Source organism: Cyphellophora attinorum (genome assembly GCF_001299255.1).
Source record: "Cyphellophora attinorum strain CBS 131958 chromosome Unknown Contig54, whole genome shotgun sequence".
Taxonomy (NCBI): domain Eukaryota; kingdom Fungi; phylum Ascomycota; class Eurotiomycetes; order Chaetothyriales; family Cyphellophoraceae; genus Cyphellophora; species Cyphellophora attinorum.
In genome coordinates this window covers 1-24,666 of record NW_017253282.1, presented here as the reverse complement: position 1 = coordinate 24,666, position 24,666 = coordinate 1, and the positions used below count along the sequence as shown (strand labels likewise).

Genomic DNA, 24,666 nt, shown 5'->3' with positions numbered 1-24,666 from the left:
TAGCAGCAAATGCTATGATGGCATGGCAATCAATGGCGTCTCTGGACCCACGATACTGAATGGGAAAGAAGTCGTTGATAGCAGCATGGTCTTTTATAGATCTTCGTGAAAGTGAAGATTAAGGTGAGCGTGAATCGATCGCCGCTTTGGATCGGCTTTGAGGTCTTCACCATTGCTGACTTGACTCAGACTCAGGCATTCACTCAGTCCGACCATGCCGTCGTCAGTGCCGCCTCGAGATGTGCTGACATCTTGGTCAGAGGCAACTTGGAAACCCATCTCAGCGACACGCAGCACTTTCGAGCGAGCATTCCTCGCATTGTTTAGAGAGCTGTCATGATATTTTCCCATCTAGCTTATGTCACCTCTATCTACACCACGGTCTTGCGCGAGAATGGCCCTATTCAGTCCTCTCTAACACCACTCAACCCAGCAGTCAACCCCATCATCCTCCTCTTCAACAAATCCTCTTGACTGCCCAAGCTGGCGATACTTTTCGATCTGCTCAGAAACCCTCCTCCTCGACTCTGCTCCGGACTTCTACTCCCGTCACTTCCGTGATCATGCCTATGATTCCTGCTCCCCTTTCCACCTCGCGGTCCTTGGTAGATGCTGCCAAAGCTGCGGACGCACCATTGGTGAGCGGTCGACTGTTCATCATAATCGGCGCGTCCTCATCCTCCGTCCATGTCCCCTCCGTGTCCGTCGTCGGCGTCCTCCTATGATGTCTTTCCGATCCAGCCGAATGCGCGTGCCCATTACCATTAACCATATTCGCCAGACTCAATGGACTAGCATCGTTCTTGCTGAGACTCCCCTGCCGCGCTCTGATCTCCAGACTAGGCCCCTCGTACAGGCCTGGCTCACTAGCAAAGACGTCTCTGATCCAGCCTGCACAGCGAAAGATGTGCTTCCAGCCTTCAGGGAAAATGCTGACGAACTGGATGAAGCCATGGCTTATGCCCGGGATGAGCACGACCTCGACACAGTCCCGTTCTTTGAACGTTGCGGATGAGCGCTCTAGGCCGATCTCGTGTCGTTCCTGAAACAGTGCAAGCTTCGCCTGGCGCAGTCTACCCGCGAAGATCACCGTGTCGTCCACGAGAGGGTCTCGCTCGCCGGTCAGGAAATACGTCTTGGGGAACTTCTGCAGCAGCGATTCCGGCGCAACGGCAGGACACAGCAGGTGGTCCGTGGTGAAGTCCGGCCGGTTATACGGACCAACATAGAGGATAATCATGGCGCGCATCATTTCCGGTGTGATGATGCGATCGCCGAAGTAGCTGATGATGGAGCTGACAGCGAGGCGGGTCTTGAGGGGCTGGGGCTTGGAAGTCGCGACGGTGTGCCGCTGGGCTTCGATGTCGTCCGTATCTTCTCGTTTCGGCGGGTCTCGAGGTGCGAAAAAGTCGTGGTCGGGGTCGTCGTCGGTGGGTCGTGGTGTGCCGGGCGTGTAGCGGCGATCGATGTCCTCGGACTTGCGCTTTACGAAGTTGGAATGCTTCTTTGTGGTGTTTGGATTGCGAATCAGGGCCATCTGGTCGTCGGTCATCCAGGAGCCGATGTTCATATCGAGGGCAGGGTAGAGGAGGATGAGTGCCGCTGGGCTGGGAAGCAGGCCACGTGTGGATGTACTGGGCGAAGAGTTGGCTTGGATGATCATCAGTGTCGTGCCGGTTGCGAGGTTACCGCCAGCGGAGTCGCCCGTGAGGATGATCCTGGGGCAATGCTGTGGGTGCATGCCAACTATGGCGCCTTTTGTGGCGACGAGTTGAGTGTAGACGTCGAAACACTCGTTCAGCGCGTATGGGTACGGGTACTCGGGCGCCTTGCGGTAGTTGAGACTGAGAACCGGGTAGCCGGTCTTACCCGCCCACGCGAGCAACTTGTCGTCCGAAGTGCGTGGATCCATGGCCACAAACCCACCGCCGGGAATGTCGAGGACGATGTTCTCCTGCTGCTGGAGTTCTGCAAGAGTTCCATCGAAGTACATCCATGCATCGACTGGTTCGCGATAGGCGCTGTTCTTCGGTCTCGGAATCCTGACGCGGCGAGGCTTGTACTTGGTGAAGTGCGGCCGCAGCAAAGAAGTGAAGAAATTTAGGTATGGTGTCGTTGGCTTGTTCCATGCAGTACGGAGGTGATCAACAGTCAGCACGGCCCTGACTTTACGGACCTTCTCGTCGGCTTGCTCGGCTGCTATGAGATAGTAGATAGTGCAGATAATGGACACAATGTCACGGACAGGCTTGTTCCTAATTCGCATGGCCGTCCAGAATCCAGCGTCCAGCGCTGTGGTGATCCATGTCGCACGGAAGAATGATCGGCTGTATAGATTTGCGAGTGGTTCGGGCGATTCGAGCCCGACTATTTTGGCGAAGTTGCGACTGACATAGAGCGAGAGCAGTATAATGACTGTGGACTGCCATAATGTGAAACGTCGAGACAACTTCTGGGAAAGCTCTCGTAATATCGGCGGGCCATGTTGGTTTCCTCTGTGGTTCCGTCAGACTGCATCGACTGTGACTTGGGCGATACGAACCTCACCAGATACAGGGACCAAAAGCACGCAACAGCAGCCACCTGGACCTTCCGAAATTGTGAAGATGGTCTACCGATGACATGGTCTAGGAGGATTCCATCAATACTACACGTGGCATGTGCACGCTTTTGGGGGCCACGTACCTATCATGATAACAAAGGACCCAAGGGAGAGATGCTGAAAGCGTTTGCGCGAATGTATGGCATTGCCGTCGGCGTGATTACTGTCAGATCGAGCACATAGTATACAACGGTTTGACCAACATAAGGAAAGAGACTGATGACAGATGCAAGGCAGCTGACTTGCTCGGATCAAGCTGATGAGGGAGGCGAAGGAGGCGTAGTCATGAAAGTCAAAGCATGTGAAGATGGAGACACAAGTCCTTGTTGACACGTGATAATGCCTGCATCGAATTTCTGACGTCACGTGTTTGGCATCACCATCACCATTCCTCGTCCGAGTAATAATATACTTGAACCGTCGAAATCTCCTCCATAAAATTGCGACCTGCTGCCATCATACGACGTGATCTATCCCGAACCGCAGCAATCAGCTGATGCTACCGAGTATTGCCGCCTCCGCCTGGAAGATGATCCCTTACCCATCCCCACATCCCCGGATTACTGTTAGAACTCCTCTGGGATTCAGGCCTGCCAGATCTCCTTCGGGACGGTTCCGGTCGACCCGAGTAGTAGTCTGGACTCTCATGTGTTCCTCCGTAATATTGTGCAGGTGATGGCTCAATCGGACTTCGTCGTTGAGGACTGCTCGTGCGTCTTCCGAACATGCCGTCTCGTGCTCTATCTCGTTCTTCGTTTCTCCGTTGCCACATCTGCGCGAGGCGGTCCGCGCGGTCCTGCATGTTCTCTGGACCAGTGTTTGAGCCCATCTCTGACGACCGGTACGGATGGGCGGCTGATATTGAGCTTGATCGGCGGCTCGGTCGGCGTTGCCTTGACCCAGATCCGGTTGCGTTTTCGTGACTGGAGATTGGCTGCCGACAATGAGGACATGTATCATGCTCTTTCAGCCAAGCAACTACACATGCCTCATGGAACCAGTGGTTGCAGGGCAAAGATGTGACTTCTGTGCCGATTTCGACGTTGTCCATGCATATTGAGCATTCGGCTTTGCCATCTTCTCCCAGATCAGCCTTTTCGAGCTTCCTCTTGGGCAGCGATCTGATAGCGTCCTCCGATGCTGGTGGTGGTGCATTGTGACCCTGCTCCGCGAGTTGTTCTAAGATGCGATCGAACGCTTCTTGAGAGAAGACAGCATCGCCTGCCCTCGCATTGCCAGGGTTGAAGATGGCACTAAGCAAGTCGAATGGATTGCCTGGAGGCTGTGCAGCCCCGTTGCCAGCAGTGCCGAAGATGAAGGTGCCGCGCTGTGCGTTGTTGGCTTGGTTTCCATGTTGCATCTGTGCCTGCTGCATTGTCGAGAATACGGCGGAGAATAGATCTTGCATGTTGCCTGGTTGTGGAGGACCTCGCGCCTGGCCTCCGAATCCGCCAAAGCCTCCGAAGCCCTGACTGAATGCAGGCCCGTTCCCGAACATAAATGGTTGAGGAAATGCGTTTGGCCCACCACGTGTGGTTGTGTACGTTCTTGACGTCCACGAGAATGTGCCGCGACCACCGCCGGGTGTGTTGAAGTTCCATGTACTTATGTCTCCTTCCTCCGGGTCGGGAACATCCCTCCATGGATCGTGTTGGTCGAATGGTGTGCGCATACGCCGTGCCTGCTCCGGCTCGAATGGTGGGGCTGATCTCGGAGGTGTGAAGGATCCGAAATCGAGTGGAACATTGTGAGGGCCATCGTCTACCAAGTCGGGGAGGTCATTGTCCGGTCTCGCATCGCCGCTGAGCTGAAGAAGGTCAGGCTAGGTCTTGATGAAGTTCTGGTGCAGACTTACGATTTCTGTAAATTCGCCTTCGCACCGAGGGCACACTAGGCCTCCGTGGGCGCGGTCCCATTCGTGATTGCATTGATGACAGTAGACACGCTCGCCGTCGAGGCGGCGAGGGTCGGACATGGCTGTAGGGCTATCGGTAGTGGCGTCCCCTCATGGAGGCGAGTTCACGAAATATCGCAATGGTGGCGGACAGGTAGTCGTTTGCGAAAGGAAGCGAATCCTTGATTGCCAGGTGGAACGCAATATGACAAATGTCAAACAACGCCGCTTGCTGTTAGGTAGACTGCGGCGGATGGATATGGCAGTTGTCTGGATAGTGATGCGCCTTAGAGATAGTCGCAGTAAATGATAGATGGAAGAGGAGCTAGGCCAACGATGCGATGAATGCGCCCAAGAGGTGAGAGCGTCGTCGTATGCAGGTGGTTTGGCCAGGCAGTAATCGTCACAAGGCAAGGCGATTCAATGCGGCAAATCAAGTTCAGTCGTGCGTCTGTGAGGCGCTTGCTGAGGGCGACCAAAATGACGTTGCCGCATGACTCCCCCACAATTTCAACATCGGCGCTGACTCGGATCTTCTTCTCGATGCTTCTATACATGGGCTGTGTACTTCACTGGACACGTTTCCTCGGTGATTCAACCATTGGTACGGCTTTGACGAGTTCTGAGTTGGCAGGATATCCGGGATGATTAGGATGCAATAGACAATTGGGATGTTCTGCACTCTTGGACACATTGATGCAAGGCGCATTTATATTCGTGTCAGATCACATGAGTGGAAATGGGCATACCTAACAGCTCTCAACGGACTACATCCAAATCGATATCAAGAACATACAGCGAGGCAGAAATGCTGGGGGATTCCGCTCGGGAGTGGTCCAAGGATCCAGTGAAAAAGACCGTAGTCGAGACAATTCGTAACGCTTGCTTGCAAAAGGGTGTATCAAACTGGCTGTAGGATTCCATCACGCTGTCGTTCCCAACTCAACAGCGGCTCCCCCTCCTACCTTTCAACTCGCTTCGGTCTCTGCCATCCATGCTCCCAATTTTTCCACCTCATCTCCGCCTCGAATTCCGCATCAACATCCCACCAACAATCCCAGCAACAGCAACGGCACCGCCCACTATAGCCATGCCCATCAGACCCTCCTTCGACACCTTGTCATCGATCAACTGCCGCAAGCTACTGGCCTGCAGATTCCCCGGCTCTTTCTCCAGCAGCAAATCATTGTACCGCCGTGCTTCAGCGTAGTTGCCCAACTTGTAATTGCCCAAGGCCAGATAGTAGAGGCATTCTCGCCTTCGTTCCGGCGTAGTCTTGAATATGTCGGAGAGGAGTTGCACTCCGAGTTGCTGCTCTTCACGTTTGTGCGATTTTATGAGGCCCCAGGCATAGTTGAACTTGGTCTGGACGCAACGTAGTCGCCTTCTTTTTCATACTGCCCTCGGAGGACTTGAAGTTCTGCTGGTTTCAATGGGCTTTCCGCATCTGCGGCATCTGCGTTCTGATCAGTTCTTGATCACAGATTGTAGAACGATAGTGAGCTTACATGGCAGATTGGCGCTCATACTGTAGCCGTTATGGGCTGTGGTGTCGAGTACGGTAACAAAATGGGGGCTCAGGATGACAGATGAGCTAAGGATAGGATATACGGTCGCATTTACATGCAAAAGCAGGTCGTATGAGAAGAACAGGAAATGTGGCGCAGGCAACAGCGACGAGTGGCGCAGAATTCAAATGACGTCGCCGGGCACCAGATCCGTGGACGCCATTTCCGAGCACGTGGCTTGGCGCTTTTCCATAGCAACCCGATTTGGAACCAAAACAATCGTCTCCAACTTCTACCACTGCCTCTGAATGCGCTTCAGACTGATCCTTCTGTGCTATACACAACTTTTGACCCGCGACTCTGCGATCGCACACTCAGAACCACAATACAAACACCATCACTTCCTCCCAGAAACCGCCCAAAATGCTCTACACCGAAGAAAAGTCCCACGCAGAACTAATCTCCCACTGCGTCTCCAACTTCAACATCCACCCCGACAAGCTCGCCCTGAACCGCATCGATGAGTCCCTGTCCACTATCCGCGAAATGCGCTCTATGCGCATCACCTCCGCCGCTGACGCCCTGCGGCGTCTTGCGCGCCAACACGCACACCTATCGACCCAACATCGCGATCTGACGTCCTCATACAGCCCGAACGCGCACTCCGCCGAGATATTGGGATTGGACGATCGGAAGTTCAGGGTGGCGAAGCAGACGAATGATCTCGAAGTTGAGAATGAACGTTTGGAGGCTGAGCTAGAGCATTTGCGGTTGCGACTGGGAGAGTTGGAGGAGCAAGGCGTGGAGGGCGATGAGCGGGCGAGGAGGAGTCGGGAGGCGGATGATCCGACTGTGTTGCGGTTGTGGCTGTATCGGAATTTGGGGATTACGTTGGATGAGGGCGGTGGGAAGGCGACAGTGGGGGATAGTCGAAAGGGCGATGTGCATGTTGTGAATATTGATCCGAAGTTTTCGAGGTGGTTTTATGCGGATTATTTTTGGGGTGTGGTGCAGGGTTGAGATGACGGGGCGAGAGATGTTGAGGAGCAAGATGTCGTGATTGCATTATGGGGCTACTGCGGTGGAATCGTACGTTGCAGCGTGAGACGCACTTGAGGCGCGAGAGGCTACTGGACACGGTGTAGGGAGATCTTTATTGTTTATCGCCTCAATGTTCCCGGTATCTGACGGTTTGCCGATTAGAAGCGAACGAGCCTTGTGCGAGGCCAAAAACCGTCGCAGAGAGGTATGCCCGACTATTCACTCATCACGACCCCTCTTTCAGTCCACAGACTAGAACGACAGTGCGCGGACTGAGCTCTGAGATACGACGCTGCTGCCTGAAAAATCGGGCTTCATTGGTATGAAGCGATGGAGAACGAGCCTACGAGGTTGGATCAGCACTCTTGTGTCATTACGGCGGGATCTTCGCTACACATCGTGGACGTGCTGAGTTCTCAGATCAGCACTCCACGCGTCTCAGCTTGTATCAAGAAACTACCACGAATCAATGAAGGCCACATTTGAGAACACAAGGACTGTATTCCACAATATCATCCCAGCAGGCTCATAGCCTTGCAGTGTTTCGCTCTCTACCCATCTTGCATCCACAACCTTCCATGCCACTGGCGCTCTCTAATGCTCTATCGTACGTAGCATGGCTCCATCCTTCGTGAATCCATTCACAGTAGTGGATTACTCTTATACTCCAACCCATCCTTCTTCTTATCACCCTCCCCATTGACCTCCGCCTTCTGCGTGTCCCCTTTACTCGCCTCCCGCTCCAGCGGATTCTCATCCTCCAGATCCGCAAGATACTTCTCCGCCTCCAACGCCGCAATACACCCACTCCCCGCACTCGTAATCGCCTGCCGATACCGCTTATCTTGCACGTCCCCAGCGGCAAACACGCCCGGGATGCTCGTGTAGGATGTCCCGGGTTGCGTAAGGAGATACCCTTCTTCATCGCAGTCGAGCTGGCCTTTGACCAATGCGGTGGCCGGGTCGTGGCCTACAGCGTAGAAGAGCCCGTTCGCTTGTAGCGACTCTGTCTCTTGTGTCTTATTATTGACGATCGTCAACCCCGTCATAAGACCCCTAGGCTTGTTCTCGCCCGTGATCTCTGTCGCTTCGGTGTTGAACTTGACTGTGACTTTGGGATGCGCCAATAACCGCTTCGCCATAGTTTTGCTCGCCCTCAGCTCGCCTTTCCGCACAAGCACAGTGACGTGGCTGCCATACTTTGTCAAAAACATCGCCTCTTCAGCCGCCGAGTCCCCACCACCGATCACCACGAGGGGCTTGTTCCGAAAGATGGGCACTGCACCATCGCAGACCGCGCACGCCGACACGCCGTTCTGCCAATACGCCTCCTCGCCCTTCAAATTCAACCTCCTCGCATTCGCCCCCGTCGCAATCACAACCGCGTCAGCAGTATGCGCCGGCTCATCGCTCTCCCCATCTTCATACTCGCGCCATAACCGGAACGGCTTGCTCTTCAGATCCACCCGCGCGATCGTCTCCCCAATAATCTCCGTCCCAAACCGCTCAGACTGCGCCTTCATCGCCTCCATCAGCTCTGGCCCGCCGATCCCCTGCGGAAACCCGGGGTAGTTCTCGACGTCGGTGGTGGTGGTGAGCTGACCGCCTGCGGCGGTCCCGCCGGCGAGGAAACCTTCGTAGAGGACGGGTTTGAGTTCGGCGCGCGAGAGGTAGATTGCGGCGGTGTGTGCGGCAGGGCCGGAGCCGATGATGGCGACTTTGGCGTGTTTGGGCGCCATGCTGGGCGAACTGTAGAGAGGGAGTGCTGATGTTGGATCGTGGTGGTCAGGCCGATGGAGAGGGGAGTGCTGGATCTGAGGAGGGGTTGGGTGAAGCGGGAGAAGAAGGTGCGGGCGGACAGTTTGGCGGTAGTGTAGTGATGAAGAGCGGGGGACGGCAGCTGGAAGATATGTGGATGTGCGATATTTTGAACAGATCTAGAGAATGAGAGGTTTTGCGATCATCAGTGGTGTTAAGTGGGAATTTGACAAATGTTCTGCGAGTTTCAAATGTCTGGAGTGTTCGATCACTTAATCTTGCAGTAGCACAGGTGGGATGTTAGGTAAGCAGCTGCAGGTACACATCGGCTTCCCGAGTCATTTCTCACTGGAATCTGGTTGAATGCTTAGGTCGATGACATTGGAAACACCACTCTGCCAACAGGGCAAACAGTTCCTATAGTCGAGGGATTCGACCTGTGTGACTTCCAACCGACCATAGAATGTTGATTCCAGGATCGACCAAACCGTGCAGATCTCAAGTGGCTCGCGGGGACATTTCGGCACGCGTGGACAAGGCTCATGGGCGTGCCCAGAGATCGCACTTCAGGCACCTCCTTAATGTAGAATTCTTACGCGCTGGCGTGACTGCTTAGGCGTACTGTGCCTAGAGAGACGCCTACTCAAGGGGAAGCCCGCCTACTACAGGCACACCTAGAGGCGAGGTCAGAGACACCGGCACGCCTGGACATCACAACCCAGACTTCTCCTGATTCACGGCGACGAGGTCACAAGGGATATGGCTTTCGGCACGATGCAAGATGCAGCAGGAAGTTGATTTCTGAGGTGATGATATATTGTGGACTAATCGTGCTGTACACCTACTCTTCATGTACAAACACCATTGATGTATACCCGTGTTGATCTTGTAGGCGGCGAGAAAATTGCCGCTGCCCAATGGAAGTCAGATCAAACCCCTATCCCGTCCACTATCAACCTCAATCCTTTCCACAGGCACACCTAACAGTTTTCATATGCTCAGCACCCTCCACCCCTGACACTCATCAGGTAAACCTTCTCCATTCCTGCTTCATTAAACACCCATAAGCCCATAGCTAGCACTCCATACCTTGAGTCTCGATTGATTGTTCGATTATTTGTTTGATTGTTTGATTGTTTGAGTCTCTCTCGCTCTCGTTGTAGCCGTTTTGCCTCTGAAGGCCAGGCTGTACTCGTGACGTTCTGGAGGCTGGCACTCCCTTTCGCCACAAGCACAACCGAGAAATAGTCGCTTTTTGTAGAATAGTCGCTTCTGAAGGACAGTCGGTTTCAGAGAACAGTCGCTTTGTGCTGATGATCCCGACGAGGTGATATGTCTCGTCTTGGTTGTTTTGTTTTTGTTGTTTTTGTTGTTTTGGTCGCAGTATCGCGCTAGTGACCCCCTCGACGTTGCTTTGGGTAGTTTCGTGGCGTCACATAATCATAGAACTCCTTCTGATGATTGAAGACTGGTTGCATAGTCGCGTCTGTGACCGTGTCGCACCAAGGGGGTCCCCAAGCGCCTGGCATTGTTTGTGGTGCCGGTGGCGCATCGTCGGTCTGAATTATTGCCTCGTGGTGTTCAGGACTCATGGTCGGGTACACACTGCCAAAGGTCGTTACTGTTGTGTCGCACCACGGTGGTCCCCAAGCACCCAGATTTGCGGGTGCTATTGCTGGTGCGATTGGACCGAGTTGCTCGCGAGCGGGCTGCTGTTTCGTGCCCTGTGTGCGTGTAGGCTGTTTTGCCGATGGTCGTGACGTGGTCTTCGATGCCATCGTCTTTGTTGCTTTGTCATTGGTTGTGGGCTGCTGACTTGTGCTGCCCTGTGTGCGTCTAGGCTGTTGTGCCGATGGTTGTGAAGCTATCTTCGACGTCGACCTGGTCGCGGGCTGCTGACTTGTGCCCTGTGTGCGTCTAAGCTCTTGTGCCAATCGTAGTGACGCGGTCTCCAACGTCGTCTTGGTCGTGGGCTGCTGTTTCGTGCCCTGTGTGCGTCTAGGCTGTTGTGCCAATCGTTGTGACGTGGTCTCCAACGTCGTCCTGGTCGTGGGCTGCTGACTTGTGCCAGGTGCGCGTCTAGGCTGTTGTGCCGATGGCTGTGACGCAGTATTTGGACGGGTCGTAGCTCTGGAACTTGGTCAGTGACGAGCTAAGCAGGAGCGATGAGGTGAAAGACGGCGAAGTCATCGACGGTGAGGTCGTGAGACGGTGCTGACATGAACAGAAGGACGGGGAGATGACGATGCTGTCGACGAGGCATGCTGAATGAGCCTCCTCGTTGAGATACAGGACATGGAAGTTGTTGCGGAACAGATGAAACCCGAATCGGGAAATTCAGCTTCTCAATCGGATCAAGGAGCTGGATTTCCCAATTCAGGTTCTATTTGTCCCGCAACAGCATCGACGACCTGCATCTCGCCAGGAAAGCGTCCGGGAACGGTGATTACTTACTGCTTGCCAGCTGTGGTGGTGATGGGGACTTGGTAGTTGATAGGGCTCCGAACGTGCCTCGCAGAGGGAACGCGAGCACCGGCCACCCGTGAGTTTTGAGGAATCACGAAACTGCTCGTGTCGTGCTGCTGTCGGACCACCTGGGGCCTTGATTGTTGGCTGAGGCGGGTGCTGGGTCGGAGTTGGGATCGAGACCGCGACCGAGACCGAGACCGAGAGCCGAAGCGACTGAAGAGGCGAGAGAAGAAGCCCATGATTGCTGTTTGTTTGATTGTTTGATTGATGGTTGTGTTTGTGGTGGTAGTGCTGAGTTGGCTTAGAGCAAAAGCAGCAGCGAGAAGTTGTGTTTCCGTTCAGTGTGATTTGAAGGATGAAGGGCGCAAGCAAAAGCAGCAAGGGATCGGGAGCCATATTTGTAGCTCGAGGAGGCCTTCCACGGCATTCGAAGGCCTCCTCGGTCTGACTCACCAGGTCTGCACAGTCCCATTAGAAACACACATCTGTCCACTGAACGCGCTCCGAATGCTCGCTGCCTGTACGCTCTCCGCCGAGCTGAAGGAAGAGGCTACGGTGTTGACCAGGAGAATCAGGAAGGGGTGGAGCGGAGCATAATTAAAGTTGCAGCTGGAGCGCAGCTGAAGTCCATCGAGCGGAAGATACGGTGTTGAGTCAGAGCAGCACAGAGTGGCGGGAAGTAGAGTCCGATCAACTTGCTCATGTTTGCGGCGCAGTAAAGCACCGTCAGTAGAAGCTGAAAAGAGGTGCGGAAGCGGAGCGCCAGCTGCGTTGCAGCTGAAGTCTGACAAGAAGAGGACACGGTGTCAAGCGGGAGAGGTAGGGAGGGCGGAGAGGCGAGTACGATCAGATCGTTCATTGAGAAGGCGGAGGACAGAGGCATCGGTAGAAGCAAGAGAGAGATGCGGGCAGTCGACCGCGATCAGAGATGTAGCTGATGGTCAACAAAGAGAAGGTATGGTGTCGACAGGAGGAAGTAGGGACTCGGAGCTTGAAGTTGAGGGGTGGAAAGTGCTCAAGTGGAGCAGGCGGGGTGGGCGCCAAGGAAAACACAACGCCCCGAGTCTTCCAAGGTTTGAGTCTTGCGCTTTCAGTGGATCTGCGAAAGAGAAATCTGAGCCACTGATTATGTACATGCTGCCGCTTTATCGATGCTTGCGTATTGCATATACAGAAACGACAGCGACGTCTACAGATACGCTATAGGAAGAAAGTCATGGAGTTATCATCGCTCGCTTCAATATACTGCACCGCTATCTTCGATAATAACGATCTGGCACTCGATACTAGATCCACAAACTAGCAACGAGCAAATGTGGCTGAGTTCTACCCCAAAAATGATCGAAGCGTGAACAGCTCGCATATTGAGATAAGTCGAATACTTGATAGCTTACAATGCTTTAGGAACTCCGTCTGTTCCGTGTAATCCATCGCCAGACGATGAAAAATTGCTCTTCTGTATATGCAATAGTCTAGCCCCTGGTCTACTATTAATCGTACATTGCTTTTGTGTACACAGTCTCGAACCGGCTCTTCTTTCCAGACTGCTCCAGAGTCCTCCCTAACACGGAAGCTCCTGGTGTGACTACCGCCTCCGCAGATACCAAGCAAAAGCGTTCGCGCTGGCCGCCTCCGGGAACGGACTGGGCACCTCGCTCAGTCCCGGTCTTGCCACCGGATGCCGCAGATACACGGCGGCGCAGATATTCTGGTTGACTTCGAGATACCGCGGGATGAAGGCGAACGCGGAGAGGAAGTCACGGGGTGTCCAGGGTGTGGCATAGGGTTTCGAATCGTCGATGTGGACTTGTTGAAGGGCGGCGCGGAGGGATTCGGCGTCTGTGGGGAGGAATTCTGAGGAGGTAGTTGGTGGTGGTGCTTGGTCGGGTTGTGATGTTGGTGGAGATTGGCCTTTAGCGGCTGCTTCCTTGGTTTCGAGTGCCAGTTCGAGCTGTTCCTCGATTGTGGCGAACTGTTCTGTCATTGACGAGGTGTCAACGTCTTGCCTGCCGGCTTTAGACATTAACTTCTTCACGCCTTTCGAAAATTCTCGTAGCTCTTGTTTCCGCTTGCCGCTCATGGTCGATTTCGAGTCTGCAAGAATGGACTTTGATTGTGCGAGGAGGGATTTGAGGATTTCTTTAGGGGTGCGGTCTTCTTCGGGGGCAGCGGCTGCGTCTGAGTCGTCTGCTTCCTCTGTTATTGCGGCTGATGTCTCTGCTTCGTCTTCTTCCTCTGCCTCCTCTTCCACTTCTCGTACTTTCGGCTTGCCGAGTGCGTACATGACCAGACGGGGCTCGACTTGGAAGAGGTCGCCGGGGTTGAGGAGATAGCCCGGATATGTCATCTACACGCCCCGCTTAGTCCCAATGTCGACCATTTCACGCAGTTCTGGCAGCTCTTACCTTCTTCCCATTCACCGTGACCCCTCCGTGGATCACAAACTGCCTCGCCTGGCGCGCACTACTCGCAAACAGCGCGCGAAACAGCGCGATATCGAGTCTCCTCTCCAACGGCGCAAAAGTCTGCAGCATATATGGCGTCCGCTGTAACTCCTTCTTTCGACCTCCCTTTTGCCTCAAGCCACTCCCTCTACCTGACGACTCCACAAAACCATCGTTCACCGCCATGTAGGCTGCATCCATCGGCACGACTGATTCTAACCGGCGATTGAACATGCGCTCCCACTGTCCTTCTCGGACGAATTCACCGTGGTAGGACCGCAGCTCGGATTTGGCTACCCATTTCTGCTTGAAAAAGTTCTGCGTGCGGGCGACGGTAGGATGAGTAGGGGACCGCAGCCGTGACATGTTGTACAGGTTGATTTTGTTCATCGACATGCGCATGCGCTTGAGGCAAGAAAGTCAGTGACGGCGGGCAAGTTGTGGGCATAGAAGGGTGGCTTACCGGCCGTTTACTGGCCATGGTGGCTTTGTTGCGCATGATGGGCAGTCTGGGCAGCACTAGGCTGCGACGTGAGCTTGTGAACAGTAGATGTGGTGATGTACTGTGCTCAGGTAGACGGTGTTCGAAAGTTCAGAGGAGACATGAAGCGCTGCGGAATTTACGGAGTTAATCGTCAACCACTACCCTGCCTAGGTACACGACTGAAGGACTCCCGGGGACCACGACTATGCTTTTTGCCCTTCACCAGCGCTTATCCTGGTCCAAAAGAAGTCCTCAGCCGTGCCGAGAGTATTGGTCAAGTATCTCATAATGCTCATGAAGGTCTTTCCATGACGTCGGTCAAGCGGGTTTTCAGAGGGAGCTACCTCTCCTTCGATGCCCTGGGCACTCTATTCGACTTCAAGGAGCCGATCGCCACGCAATACCTGAAAGTTGCTCGCAGATGTGGTGTTACCGCTCCAATCGCCGAATCTGACCTCCAGCAAGCTTTCAAGACTGCTTACAAGCAGATATCCTTATCATGGCCAAACTATGGGAAGGGCAGCAAGATAGTTGACAGCCCAGAGACCTGGTGGCAAATACTCGTGCACTCGACTTTCCGCCGTCTTCTACCAGTGGAATCGATTCCAACAGAATTAGGATCGGAGACGTACCAGCATTTCGCGTCTGGCGCAGCGTATCAGCTACGACCTGGGGTGCTTTCTATGTTCGAGAAACTGAGAGGCTCGAGGGGCGAGCTGGCAAATTCCAGTTGGATGACCTGTGTCATATCCAACTCAGACCCTCGTGTATCCGCGATTCTGCGCGATCTGGGACTCAAAGTTGGCGAGGGTCCGCCGGGTCCACCTGCCATGTACGATCCGGAGAATGACATCGATTTTGTTTGCACAAGTTACGAGGCAAGTAGTGAGAAGCCCGATGCTGCCATCTTTTGGAACGCCAAAGAGTCCATGGCAGCTCTCGTTGGAGTGCCGCTTGATGAACTTGTTGCTGATCGGACTTCTACCGAAGGTGTGCGATGGATCCATGTGGGTGATGACTTCAAGAAAGATTGTGTTGGTGCTTCGGAGGCGGGTTTGATTCCAGTATATCTGTGTCCTGGAGGTGTAATGCCTGGGTCGCAATCAGAGGTGGCTGCCCTGGGAGGTTTGGCTGTCCAGATATTCGAAGAAGTGGCAGACTATCTAAGGCTCAAATGAGGCAACAGTAAAGGCGCAGAAACCTCAAAGCGCAGCACGAATTCAGGTCTCGTTGATGCTGATTTGAGACTCTTGGCACGATGCACCTGCACTTACAAGGTATCTTGTCGTGGCGAGTGATGTAGGTACTTGGGCTCGAACTTCAGTCGCTCTTGCATCAGGGAGGGCTCTGTGTGAACGGTCCTCCGACCCGCAGGTAAGAACGAAACACCGTCAGAGAAACGGCATCTCACATTCCTGTAGCCATTATTCACTCACGACGACTGACATGGCTTTGCACTCGAACCCTCGGCGCCCTCCTCGAGGCTCGAATTACACCTCTCACAGTCGCCGGCTTAATGGCGCGTCACTTCCGCCCCGAAGACCACCCCAATCCACCACCAGCTGCTCAGTCTCACAGCGCTCTCAAACCGATGCAAGCGACACTTCCGGTCCTTCAACATGGGCAGACATCACCACAAGCCATTTAGGCAGTCAAATTAGTTCGGATATCGGGTCAGACGTTACTGGCACGACCACGAGCCCTGAGTATGGTCCTGATACATCTGGCTGGGACGGAACTCCACCTCCGATGCCGGTTGAAGCCCACGAGCAGTGGCCATCTCTGGACAGTAAGACGGGCAACAAGGTTCACGAGGATCTATCAGCGAAAGACATGCTCCACGATCTTGCGCGTTCTTCCCCACAGACTACTCTTCAGCCGGCTCTCACTCCGGTGCCACGCAGGCAGCAGAACCAAGCCAGCAGAGTCCTCCCTACGGGTCCTCCGACCGATGAAGCCGAGCTAATCGATCTCGGCGGTTCCGCTACTGCGCAACACTGCCAGGCGGCCTCTGGCGCCCCCAACAACGAGAAACAGCCATACAAGCCCTCTCCACCTCGGGAATCCCCTGTACGGCCTCGCACATTCCACGAAATTGACCAAGAGGAAGTGCAAAGAAAGGTAGCAGCTCAGGAGGCCTTCATGGAACCGCTGAAGGAGCCAAGTCTTGTCGACGGAGGTCTCCTCAACGCCACAGAAGCCATGCGCGCTGCCGAAGCGACAATGGGAGTGGCGGTGGAGTCGAAACGTAAGGGCAAGGGCAAGAAGAAGAAGGAATGGCTGAACTTGACGCCATTCATTCAGTACTGAGAATACAGCCAGAGGTTTCCCTGGGGGTGCTTTCCAGACATGAGGTCGTCACTATCGACTAGAGAGACACCTTCTTAGACATTGAAAGTCGTTCAGCCGATATTTCCTGCCCAGGTGGGCTTCACGAGGCTTCCTGACATCGATAGCAAATTCGAAGCTAAGCTACCATTCCCTCCCTCCTCTTCCAACCCTTCCCCCTCTCTCCATCCAAGGCGTTCCTTACCCGTGTCAAATCCGCATCCGGCCTCGGACTCGGATCATACTCCTTCTCCCGCTCCCTCCACCCCTTCTCAAACACCCTCTCCTCATCCACCGTCTTCAACACACACGTCCCCCCACTACACCATCCCCCCTCATCCCTCACCATCTTGACCATAACCTCCGCAATATCCTTCGGCATCAGCCCCCTCCTCATATCATATTTAGCCCACTCCATAATTTTGTCCTGCCGATCCCGCCACAACGGACTATCCACCAACCCCGGCATGACACAAACCACCCTAACCCCCTCCTCGACATCTGCCTGCGCCATACTCTTCGCGAACCCCCTGATCGCCCACTTGCTCGCGCTGTACAAGCTAAACAAATACCCCGCACGAATCGCCGCTGTAGACGCAACCAAGCATACAACGCCCTGCTTGTTTGCGCCGGCCAGGGCTTTGAGGGCGAGGCGGGTGAGGTGGATCGGGTGGTCGACGTTGATTCGCATTGTGCGGTAGCCGCCTTCATAGTCAGGGTGGCCTTCGACCATACCCTCGTCCCAGAAATTCGACCACCCGGGTTCGAAGATCCCCGCTACGGGCGCATACACATCGGGCACGTCACCGAAGGCGCCTACGCTGGCGCTGATAAGGTCGTGGAGGTCCGCCCAGGAGGTGACGTCGCAGCGTCTGTAGACTGCTTTCGCCGACCCGGCGGCGTCGAGGGTACTCTTGGCGTCCTGAGTAAGGTTGATGTCTCCGATGACCACACGAGCGGAGAGACGCAAGCAGTGTTGCGCGAAGGCGAGGCCGATGCCCGAGCCGCCGCCGGTGATAAGTATGATTTTGTTGGTGAGGTCAGGCATAGGCTCTGCGGGACCGTACGGCGGCGGCATCGTTGTTGCTTGACGTGGTGGGCTGCTGCAATGGCGTCGCAAGTGGGAAGATGTTCACTCACTCACCAGTAAAGAGTATCGTTGTAGAAGGTCAGATGCCAGACCAGCTCTCGCGATTGTGCTGTCGAGCATTTCTGACAGTACCTGCTGTAGAGTTCGAGTCCCCATCCCCTCCGTGGGATCGTCATTGCATAACCTCGGGTACCCGTGTATGGGTGTGGACTGTATCGCGTCCGACCGCCACTACATGATCGAATGTCTTCAAGTGCATCCACATTGCTCGTGTTTTGCGACCATCGCGTTCTAGTCGAGTGCACAGAAGAGCAGCTTTGGCGTGAAAAAAGGAGCGAAGTAGCGACTAGGGAGGCTCTTCTCAAATATGAATAAATTCGCGGCCCTGGGCAGACCGGATGACAACTCCCCCTTTGCAACTGCGCACGTCATGGGAAGCCACTCACCGGGCAGAAGAAGTGTACGAAAACGAGCCTATCGAAGTGTTTTCAGTCACTGATTGACATCGGCTGTCGACTATCTAAAGACTTCCACTGTGCCAGCGAGCTTATCTGCCATCGATGGATCCCTCCATCCCTGCTTCACACCGTCGGCAAAGTAGCCGCGGAAGCACATTCCCCTAACTCCATGCAAGTGATCGGCTCTGATTGAGTAGTGATCATGATGTTATAGATGAATATTGTTGCTTCGAGTGATGTACCAGCGGGCAGTCATTACCACAACTGCCAGCCACAAGCCTTCCTTTTTGCTTGCCCTCCAATAACGCCGTGCTTTCATCGCGAAGCCCAAGAATTTCCGAGAACGAGCGCATGGCGTGTGCCTTTGAGGCCACGTATCATTAGCGCTGTATCGATGCATGATACTCGATTTTTGTGGCTGTTGATCTTGTTGTGGTCGATATGCCTGCAGATGCAGAAAGCATCCCCCCTCATACATCATACTTTCCCAAGGCCTGTGTCGTTTCCTACTAATCTACTGCGTCATCGTCACATCGTTCGGTTCGTTTGGTTCGCTGGCTTCGGAACTAGCTTGTGGCGGGGGCGAGGTCCTATTGCCGCTCCCCGGGCCCGGTGCCTGCATTCGTGGTGGAGGTGCAGGAGCAGAAGCAACACGCTCGATTTGCTCGCCCACCAAGTATGGTAGTTCCACAGTGCGACTCGATTCCGCACGACGTACATCAGGCCGAAGCTGCTGAGCAGCATCCGCCTCAGCTAGAGCGTGCAGCATTCTCTGCCGATGCTCTTCCTCTTCTCGTCGTGATCTCGACAAGCTTCGACTCCCGAATGGTCCTCGTCCCTCCGCGCCCGAGAAAGGATTCGTTCTTATGCTGGACAAGATGTTGCTCAAGCGCGATCTACTGCTGACTCGAGATGGGTTTGACAGATGCGGACTGTTCGATCGAGAAGGGTGCCGGCTTGCCGAGCGACTGGCTGGAATCGTCGACATGATAGCTTCATGATTGGCATCGAATGCACTGAAGTCATGGTCTGGTCGAAGGTATGTTTGCCGGATGTCCTGAGCACTTCGCATGCCCAGGTCGTATAGATGAGCACCGTGATGCGGAGGTACCGGCCCCGGCCCATCCACCACAAATTGGGGTTGCTGACGTCGCTGAGGTCTGACAACGTCTGCAAACCGTTCAAAGGCAGTCTGCGGCGGAAACATCGTCGGTGCCGGAGGCTGATGACCGAAGTAGCCATGAGAAGATTCGACCAGCGTATGCCGACGTGATGGCGTTCGAGCGGAATCGAGAATGTCTTGATCAGGGCCGGGTGGCATTTCTGTCAAACCTGGAACGGCTGGACTTCGTGATCGACGAGAGTATGGCGGGACATCAATCGGCTGGGTGCCGAGGACCGGCTGCGAGGCAGGCCCTAGAATGGATGGTCCCTCATTCGGAGTCCATTGACCATATCGCTGAATCTGATCATTGCTGAAGAGTGGCATCTCAACGTGATAGCTTGGCAACTCGTGTAGACTTCGAGGCCGCACCCTCAGTCGAGGGTTATTGATGAAAGGAGAGATCCTCCTGGGAGGCAGAGACAGGTCCATACCCTGGTCGTTGCCATCGATCGTGCCATCGTCAGACATTGTGTCAACGCCAGGGCTCTCAACACCGTCCAATAGACTATCATCGATTGGATCTCGGCCTTCACGATCGGCTTGTTCCATAGCCATTCGCATCAGGTAATCGCGCAGGCGCTGGACACCATCACCCGAGAAAACACAGAACACATCTCGCTGGGGATGCGTGAACTCGGCCGGCGCATCGCGACAGAATCTGGTCAAGTCCTCTCGTAAGAAGGCCTGTACACCTGTGAGCGAGAGATGTGTCAACCTAGGACAGTTGTGAAGAAGTGCAGTGATGCCCTGTCGCGTGGTTAGTAAGAGGATTTTGGCATACAACATCGAGACATACCTTGAGGGTCAGGTTCACGCAGTAGCTGAGATGCACTCTCTCTAACGAGACGAACTGGGATGGTATATCGTTCTTCCTCGTAGCAGGTCCGTACATGTATGGACCGTTGGCGAGCGCGATGATACTGGTGTCAGTCAAGTTCTGACATTTCACCAATCCAATTCGCCGCAATTTGGGAAGTTGTGCTAGATGTCGGACACTAGCATCCGTTAATCGCGAGCAACAGGCCAAGTCAATGTATCTTATGCGGTTGCAAGCCTTGACTAGCTGAATGACAGCAGCGTCCGTCAGGTTGATGCAGTGACCGAGATGAATGTAGTGCAAGTTTTTGGTCAACTTGCAGATTGAGGCTACTGCTCGGTCGGTAATATGTCGACACTTGGCCAGTACCAGGTTTCTCAGTCGAGGGGCAGCCGGAATGATTCGAGCAATAGCATCGTCTCGTACCTGCTCGCAAGCTGTAAGGTCCAGTATCCGAAGAGCATCAAAGGACAGCGCAGGATTGAGGTTGACGAATGCTGAATCCGTTATCTCTGAACAGTGAGCCAGTCGGAGTTCCCTCAACTGCGCCAGATTGGACAGCAGAGCCGTGACAGAAGCGGAGCTGATTGAAGTACACTGCGCAAGATCGATTTCGAGGATGGACCGGCAATTCTTTGCCACTTGAACGACAGACGCGTCTGTAATCTTGTTGACTCCATTGAGCTTGAGGCGCTTGAGATGGCGGCATCGATCTGCAATCTGGGCTAGCGACTCGTCGGTGATGTTGGAGCAGTTTGTTACATTCAGACCTTGTAGCTTAGTGCAGTTGTCTGCCACAACAGACAGAGTCGCGTCGGTGAGGGCCTCGAGGTCGGTAACATCCAGAGCCTGCAGTTTCCGGCATCCATCCACCAGTCCAGACACCCCAAAATCAGTCAGCTTCGAGCAATTTGTCAACGTCAACCGCTCTATGCCCTTGCAGGTCATGAACGACGTGACGGACCCGTCGCTCAACTTGTCGAATATCGCTGACAAATTCAGTCTCTTGACCATTTCGTGGTATGGGAAATATGATCTTTCGCCTGCCTGCAGAGACCGCGTGACAGTCTGCAGATTCGACCACTTGTTGCATAGTGGACGATGCCATAGTATTCCAACCGCGTATAAAGCCCAGTGATACGAGACAAGCATGCAATTTCGGAGATCGGACGTCGTCGTGAGTCTTGCGAATATAGCCATGAGGATCTCGGGAGGCAATTTGGCAATAGGTGTCATGCGGTGCTTCTGCTCGAGGTCGACTTGTTGATCACAATCGCGAACGACTGTTACTGCGCCTAACGATGACTGAGAGTCGTTGGCGTGAGCCATGAAGTAGTCGGTATCGTCATCGTCGCAAGGGTTGGCAGATGTATCTGAACTGTCGGATTCGACGGTGACAGTACTAATGTTTCGAGTGTGCAGCGGAGGAAGGCGCGAGCGTGGGCTAGCCATGATGCGTAGCCGGCTCAAGAGGGCTGCGGACTAGCAGCACTCCTCGTCGTTGTGGTTGTGAATGTTGTTGGACGCGAGCGACGGGCAATTTTAGATCTCTAATTAGTCGGGCGCTACCTCGTATCGGTCGCCTCGACAAGGAGGTTGGGGAGATCACGACGGCGTCGTCAAGAGGTGCTGCATGGCGTGCGTGCTTCGATTAAGCCACTGCTTGGTAGGTGATCAGCAGATGACAGTTACGGGTGGCCGTAGGTATCTCGTCCGGAAAGCGGTTGTATCGTGGTGTTCAAGTTGCTAAGGGGCCTAGTAGAGTCACGCGGAGGCGCGAGGATGTTTATTAAGCAATAAGTAAGAGGGAGGGGTCGTTTCGTGTACACGTGAAGGTAGTGCGTGATATCGACGTGAAGAATAGATTCAGACGATCGCGCAGAGTGTCGGTCGTCAAGTGCACTTGTCGAGGGGAGGGAGATGTGTCCAAGGTACAAGATCGTACAAAGGACAAACAGAGGATGGCGCTTTCCGAGTATTGACGAGCTGCAGGTTGGCGAGCGGGTGGCTGATTAAGAGTTGCCTTCTGACACTCAAAATCTCCAGTCGGGCGCCACCTTCCAAGGTTGAATTCCAGCGCCCAGGCGGTTGGGCCACCCCTAACAAGTCCAGCGCAACCCCTAACGTGCCACGATACAGCCTCCGACTGCTCGGGATCTCGTTCTCTACAGCATGCCATTAATTCGCATTAATTTGGACTTGTCGCGGTCGTCTTCAGACATGCTTATCGCAACGTGCAGTCTATGCAGGTTCAAACCTAGGAACATAGCCGCAAATCCAACGGGATCCTTCTCAATGTTTACTGCACTATAGATGGCTCGTGCTGCGATGACTTCTTCTCCCTCCTGGTTGCAGCACTCCCGCATCGCACCTGCCGCCTCGACCCAGGACACCCAGTAGATGAGATGTCATCATCCTACACGCCTCCGCGGTGCACTGGCATCGATGAGCAATCGGACCTCAAGTTCAAGTTGTTGTTTTACACTTCTGCTGAAGTTGGAGGCGGTGCCTGTAAGCGCCGTTGCTCCGGGCTTCGAATCCCGTTGAATGGTCAGCTGCACCCAGCTAAGACGGATATGCTTTGACTTCGACCGACATGACCGATCGTGAGCATCATGACAAGCCAGTAACCTCAACAGATCGCTTCCGAATGCTTGACGATGCCACAAGTGCCGGTGTTCCTCCTCAAGACGCGGTCACAGCCGGATGATGGCTATGAAGAATACTTCAAAGCGCTATTAATCGAAGGCATTCCGTATCAACTGAGCACAGACACGAGATTTGTGCCTCACTTCGTTCCAGTACTCGAGCATCAGCAAAACACCGAGAGTCTGAGTTCGCTTGAGAAGCTTCTGCGCACACAGCAGCTGACAGAGAAGTATGGTGGACTGATCTTCACAAGTCAGCGGGCCGTAGAGGGCTTCAGTGATGTCGTCAGGAAACTGGACTCGGAGTCGCAGGCCAGCAGTGAAGGCGTCCTTGGAACAGCCACCGAGCAGAGGACACCCACACTCATCTCGCCTTCATTGACGACACCGTTCCCTCTCTACGTCGTCGGACCCGCCACAGCACACTCACTCTCCACTCTCTACCCATCACCAACTCTTGATCCTCTACACACTCGCATATTGGGCGAGCACACCGGCAATGGCGCGGCTCTAGCGCAATTCATGCTGCAGCATTGTAACGGCATCCATGCCAATCTGTTATTCGAGTACTACGAGGCCCCTCGTCTCCCATTCATCCCGTTGGTCGGGCCAGCTTCAGGCCAGTACGCAAGACAGCGACTCGAACAGAGTGACGACCGATTGCGAAAGAAGCCATTGCTGTTCCTCGTGGGCGAGGTCAGGAGGGATGTCATACCGAAGACGCTCATGGATGCTGAGCTTGGCGACAAGGCCATTCAAGTGGACGAGTGGGAAGTGTACAGCACAGTAGTGAGAGAAGCTTTCGAGAATGAGTTTCGGGGCCTGGTCAGCGAGATCCCATACTGGCAGCAACAGACAGAGGGAAAAGAGGCCGCCGCATCGAACATCGCAGTGGTAGTCGTCTTCAGCCCTCAAGGCTGCGAAGCCATGTTGCGCGTATTGGGGTTCCTAGACGAAGACGGTCGTGCAAAGGAGCACTTGAGGCGTGACCGTTGGTCAGACTCACAAGCCGCTGGGGGACCGACGGAATTCGTCATCGCAACGATAGGTCCAACCACAAGAGACTATCTGATCGACAAGTTCGATTTCGAACCAGACGTCTGTGCCAGCAAGCCAACTCCTGCGGGTGTAGCTGACGGCGTGAAGGCTTTTCTGGGCGCTCTTTTGCTGAGCAAAGGCCTCAGATGAGGTCGTTCGGCGTGTAGAAAAATAACTTGGGTATCCATACCATCTAGACCACCTCTATTCATAGAGCCAAAACACAGGACAAGAAGAACAACAGCCCTGCCCGCCACAAGTGACCATGGCACCACACTGCTCGTCACCCATCCTCTCCCTGACGCTACCGTACTACAACGCAGCCTGCTCCAGCAGCACCCACCCACCCTGCTCCCCCTTCTTCACCCTCCCCTCCTTCCTCAACTTCTCCAACACCATCAACAACCCCCGTTCCGCCGGCTCCCACAGATTCTCCGGATAATGCCTATAAATCACCTTCACCATCTCCATACTCCCCCACTCTTTCCCCGTCACCACCTCCAACCCACCCGCCGAACCCTCACTGCCCTCCTCCGCCGGCGGCGGGCTCGGCGTGCCGTACTTCAGCACATTCAGCGCTTCCTGCTCACGCATATGCCGGTGCTCGATATACTCCGCGATCTTCGCTCTGGCGTCCGGTATCACGGCGCCGTGGCCCGGGAAGGCACGTACGGTTGTATGGGCGGAGTTCGAGACGGCGGTTTTCATGATGCCCAGGCTGGCGACGTAGGTCTGTAGGTCTCGAAGACCGCGGTGCCGTGGCCCAAGACGTTGTCGGCGGTGAAGATCGAGCCGACTTCGGATGGGTCAAGTGGGGAGGCGGTGATGAGGAAACACATGTGGTCTTCTGTATGGCCTGGGGTGTGTAGGGCTTGGACCTCGAAGCCGCAGGCATTCTTGAAGCGTTGACCGTCGGCGATGG

The 24,666-nt window shown here is 54.4% G+C and overlaps 12 protein-coding genes across 12 annotated transcripts; 4 read left to right on the top strand and 8 right to left on the bottom strand.

The window, feature by feature from the left end:
* Positions 1-505: 505 nt before the first annotated feature.
* Positions 506-4,577, bottom strand: AB675_11622 (putative RING finger protein; the record flags this gene model as incomplete). The annotated part of the gene is made up of 3 exons (XM_018140486.1): positions 506-2,495; positions 3,214-4,409; positions 4,458-4,577. The coding sequence occupies 3 exons, from the start codon at positions 4,575-4,577 to the stop codon at positions 506-508; spliced, it is 3,306 nt and encodes a 1,101-aa protein (XP_017994623.1).
* Positions 4,578-5,510: 933 nt separating this feature from the next.
* AB675_11621 (Mitochondria fission 1 protein) lies at positions 5,511-6,023 on the bottom strand (the record flags this gene model as incomplete). The annotated part of the gene is made up of 3 exons (XM_018140485.1): positions 5,511-5,861; positions 5,909-5,952; positions 6,005-6,023. The coding sequence occupies 3 exons, from the start codon at positions 6,021-6,023 to the stop codon at positions 5,511-5,513; spliced, it is 414 nt and encodes a 137-aa protein (XP_017994622.1).
* A 404-nt stretch (positions 6,024-6,427) lies between these two features.
* Positions 6,428-7,024, top strand: AB675_11620 (putative kinetochore protein spc24; the record flags this gene model as incomplete). Its single annotated transcript, XM_018140484.1, has 1 exon — positions 6,428-7,024. The coding sequence occupies one exon, from the start codon at positions 6,428-6,430 to the stop codon at positions 7,022-7,024; it is 597 nt and encodes a 198-aa protein (XP_017994590.1).
* A 662-nt stretch (positions 7,025-7,686) lies between these two features.
* On the bottom strand, positions 7,687-8,784 carry AB675_11619 (Thioredoxin; the record flags this gene model as incomplete). Its single annotated transcript, XM_018140482.1, has 1 exon — positions 7,687-8,784. The coding sequence occupies one exon, from the start codon at positions 8,782-8,784 to the stop codon at positions 7,687-7,689; it is 1,098 nt and encodes a 365-aa protein (XP_017994595.1).
* A 1,410-nt stretch (positions 8,785-10,194) lies between these two features.
* AB675_11618 (uncharacterized protein) lies at positions 10,195-11,066 on the bottom strand (the record flags this gene model as incomplete). The annotated part of the gene is made up of 2 exons (XM_018140481.1): positions 10,195-10,933; positions 11,023-11,066. The coding sequence occupies 2 exons, from the start codon at positions 11,064-11,066 to the stop codon at positions 10,195-10,197; spliced, it is 783 nt and encodes a 260-aa protein (XP_017994609.1).
* A 1,791-nt stretch (positions 11,067-12,857) lies between these two features.
* On the bottom strand, positions 12,858-14,197 carry AB675_11617 (37S ribosomal protein NAM9, mitochondrial; the record flags this gene model as incomplete). Its single annotated transcript, XM_018140480.1, has 3 exons — positions 12,858-13,619; positions 13,678-14,121; positions 14,180-14,197. 3 exons carry the CDS (start codon positions 14,195-14,197, stop codon positions 12,858-12,860), a joined length of 1,224 nt encoding a protein of 407 aa, XP_017994626.1.
* Positions 14,198-14,508: 311 nt separating this feature from the next.
* On the top strand, positions 14,509-15,378 carry AB675_11616 (uncharacterized protein; the record flags this gene model as incomplete). Its single annotated transcript, XM_018140479.1, has 1 exon — positions 14,509-15,378. One exon carries the CDS (start codon positions 14,509-14,511, stop codon positions 15,376-15,378), a length of 870 nt encoding a protein of 289 aa, XP_017994599.1.
* A 268-nt stretch (positions 15,379-15,646) lies between these two features.
* On the top strand, positions 15,647-16,510 carry AB675_11615 (uncharacterized protein; the record flags this gene model as incomplete). The annotated part of the gene is made up of 1 exon (XM_018140478.1): positions 15,647-16,510. The coding sequence occupies one exon, from the start codon at positions 15,647-15,649 to the stop codon at positions 16,508-16,510; it is 864 nt and encodes a 287-aa protein (XP_017994604.1).
* Positions 16,511-16,667: 157 nt separating this feature from the next.
* On the bottom strand, positions 16,668-17,606 carry AB675_11614 (2,5-dichloro-2,5-cyclohexadiene-1,4-diol dehydrogenase; the record flags this gene model as incomplete). Its single annotated transcript, XM_018140477.1, has 1 exon — positions 16,668-17,606. The coding sequence occupies one exon, from the start codon at positions 17,604-17,606 to the stop codon at positions 16,668-16,670; it is 939 nt and encodes a 312-aa protein (XP_017994619.1).
* A 984-nt stretch (positions 17,607-18,590) lies between these two features.
* AB675_11613 (SCF E3 ubiquitin ligase complex F-box protein grrA) lies at positions 18,591-21,510 on the bottom strand (the record flags this gene model as incomplete). The annotated part of the gene is made up of 2 exons (XM_018140476.1): positions 18,591-19,988; positions 20,038-21,510. 2 exons carry the CDS (start codon positions 21,508-21,510, stop codon positions 18,591-18,593), a joined length of 2,871 nt encoding a protein of 956 aa, XP_017994611.1.
* Positions 21,511-22,718: 1,208 nt separating this feature from the next.
* On the top strand, positions 22,719-23,894 carry AB675_11612 (uncharacterized protein; the record flags this gene model as incomplete). The annotated part of the gene is made up of 1 exon (XM_018140475.1): positions 22,719-23,894. One exon carries the CDS (start codon positions 22,719-22,721, stop codon positions 23,892-23,894), a length of 1,176 nt encoding a protein of 391 aa, XP_017994598.1.
* Positions 23,895-24,056: 162 nt separating this feature from the next.
* Positions 24,057-24,640, bottom strand: AB675_11611 (Beta-lactamase-like protein 2; the record flags this gene model as incomplete). Its single annotated transcript, XM_018140474.1, has 2 exons — positions 24,057-24,476; positions 24,515-24,640. Coding segments are annotated over 2 exons (546 nt in total), but the record flags the coding sequence as incomplete, so codon positions are not given.
* Between the last annotated feature and the right edge of the window lie 26 nt (positions 24,641-24,666).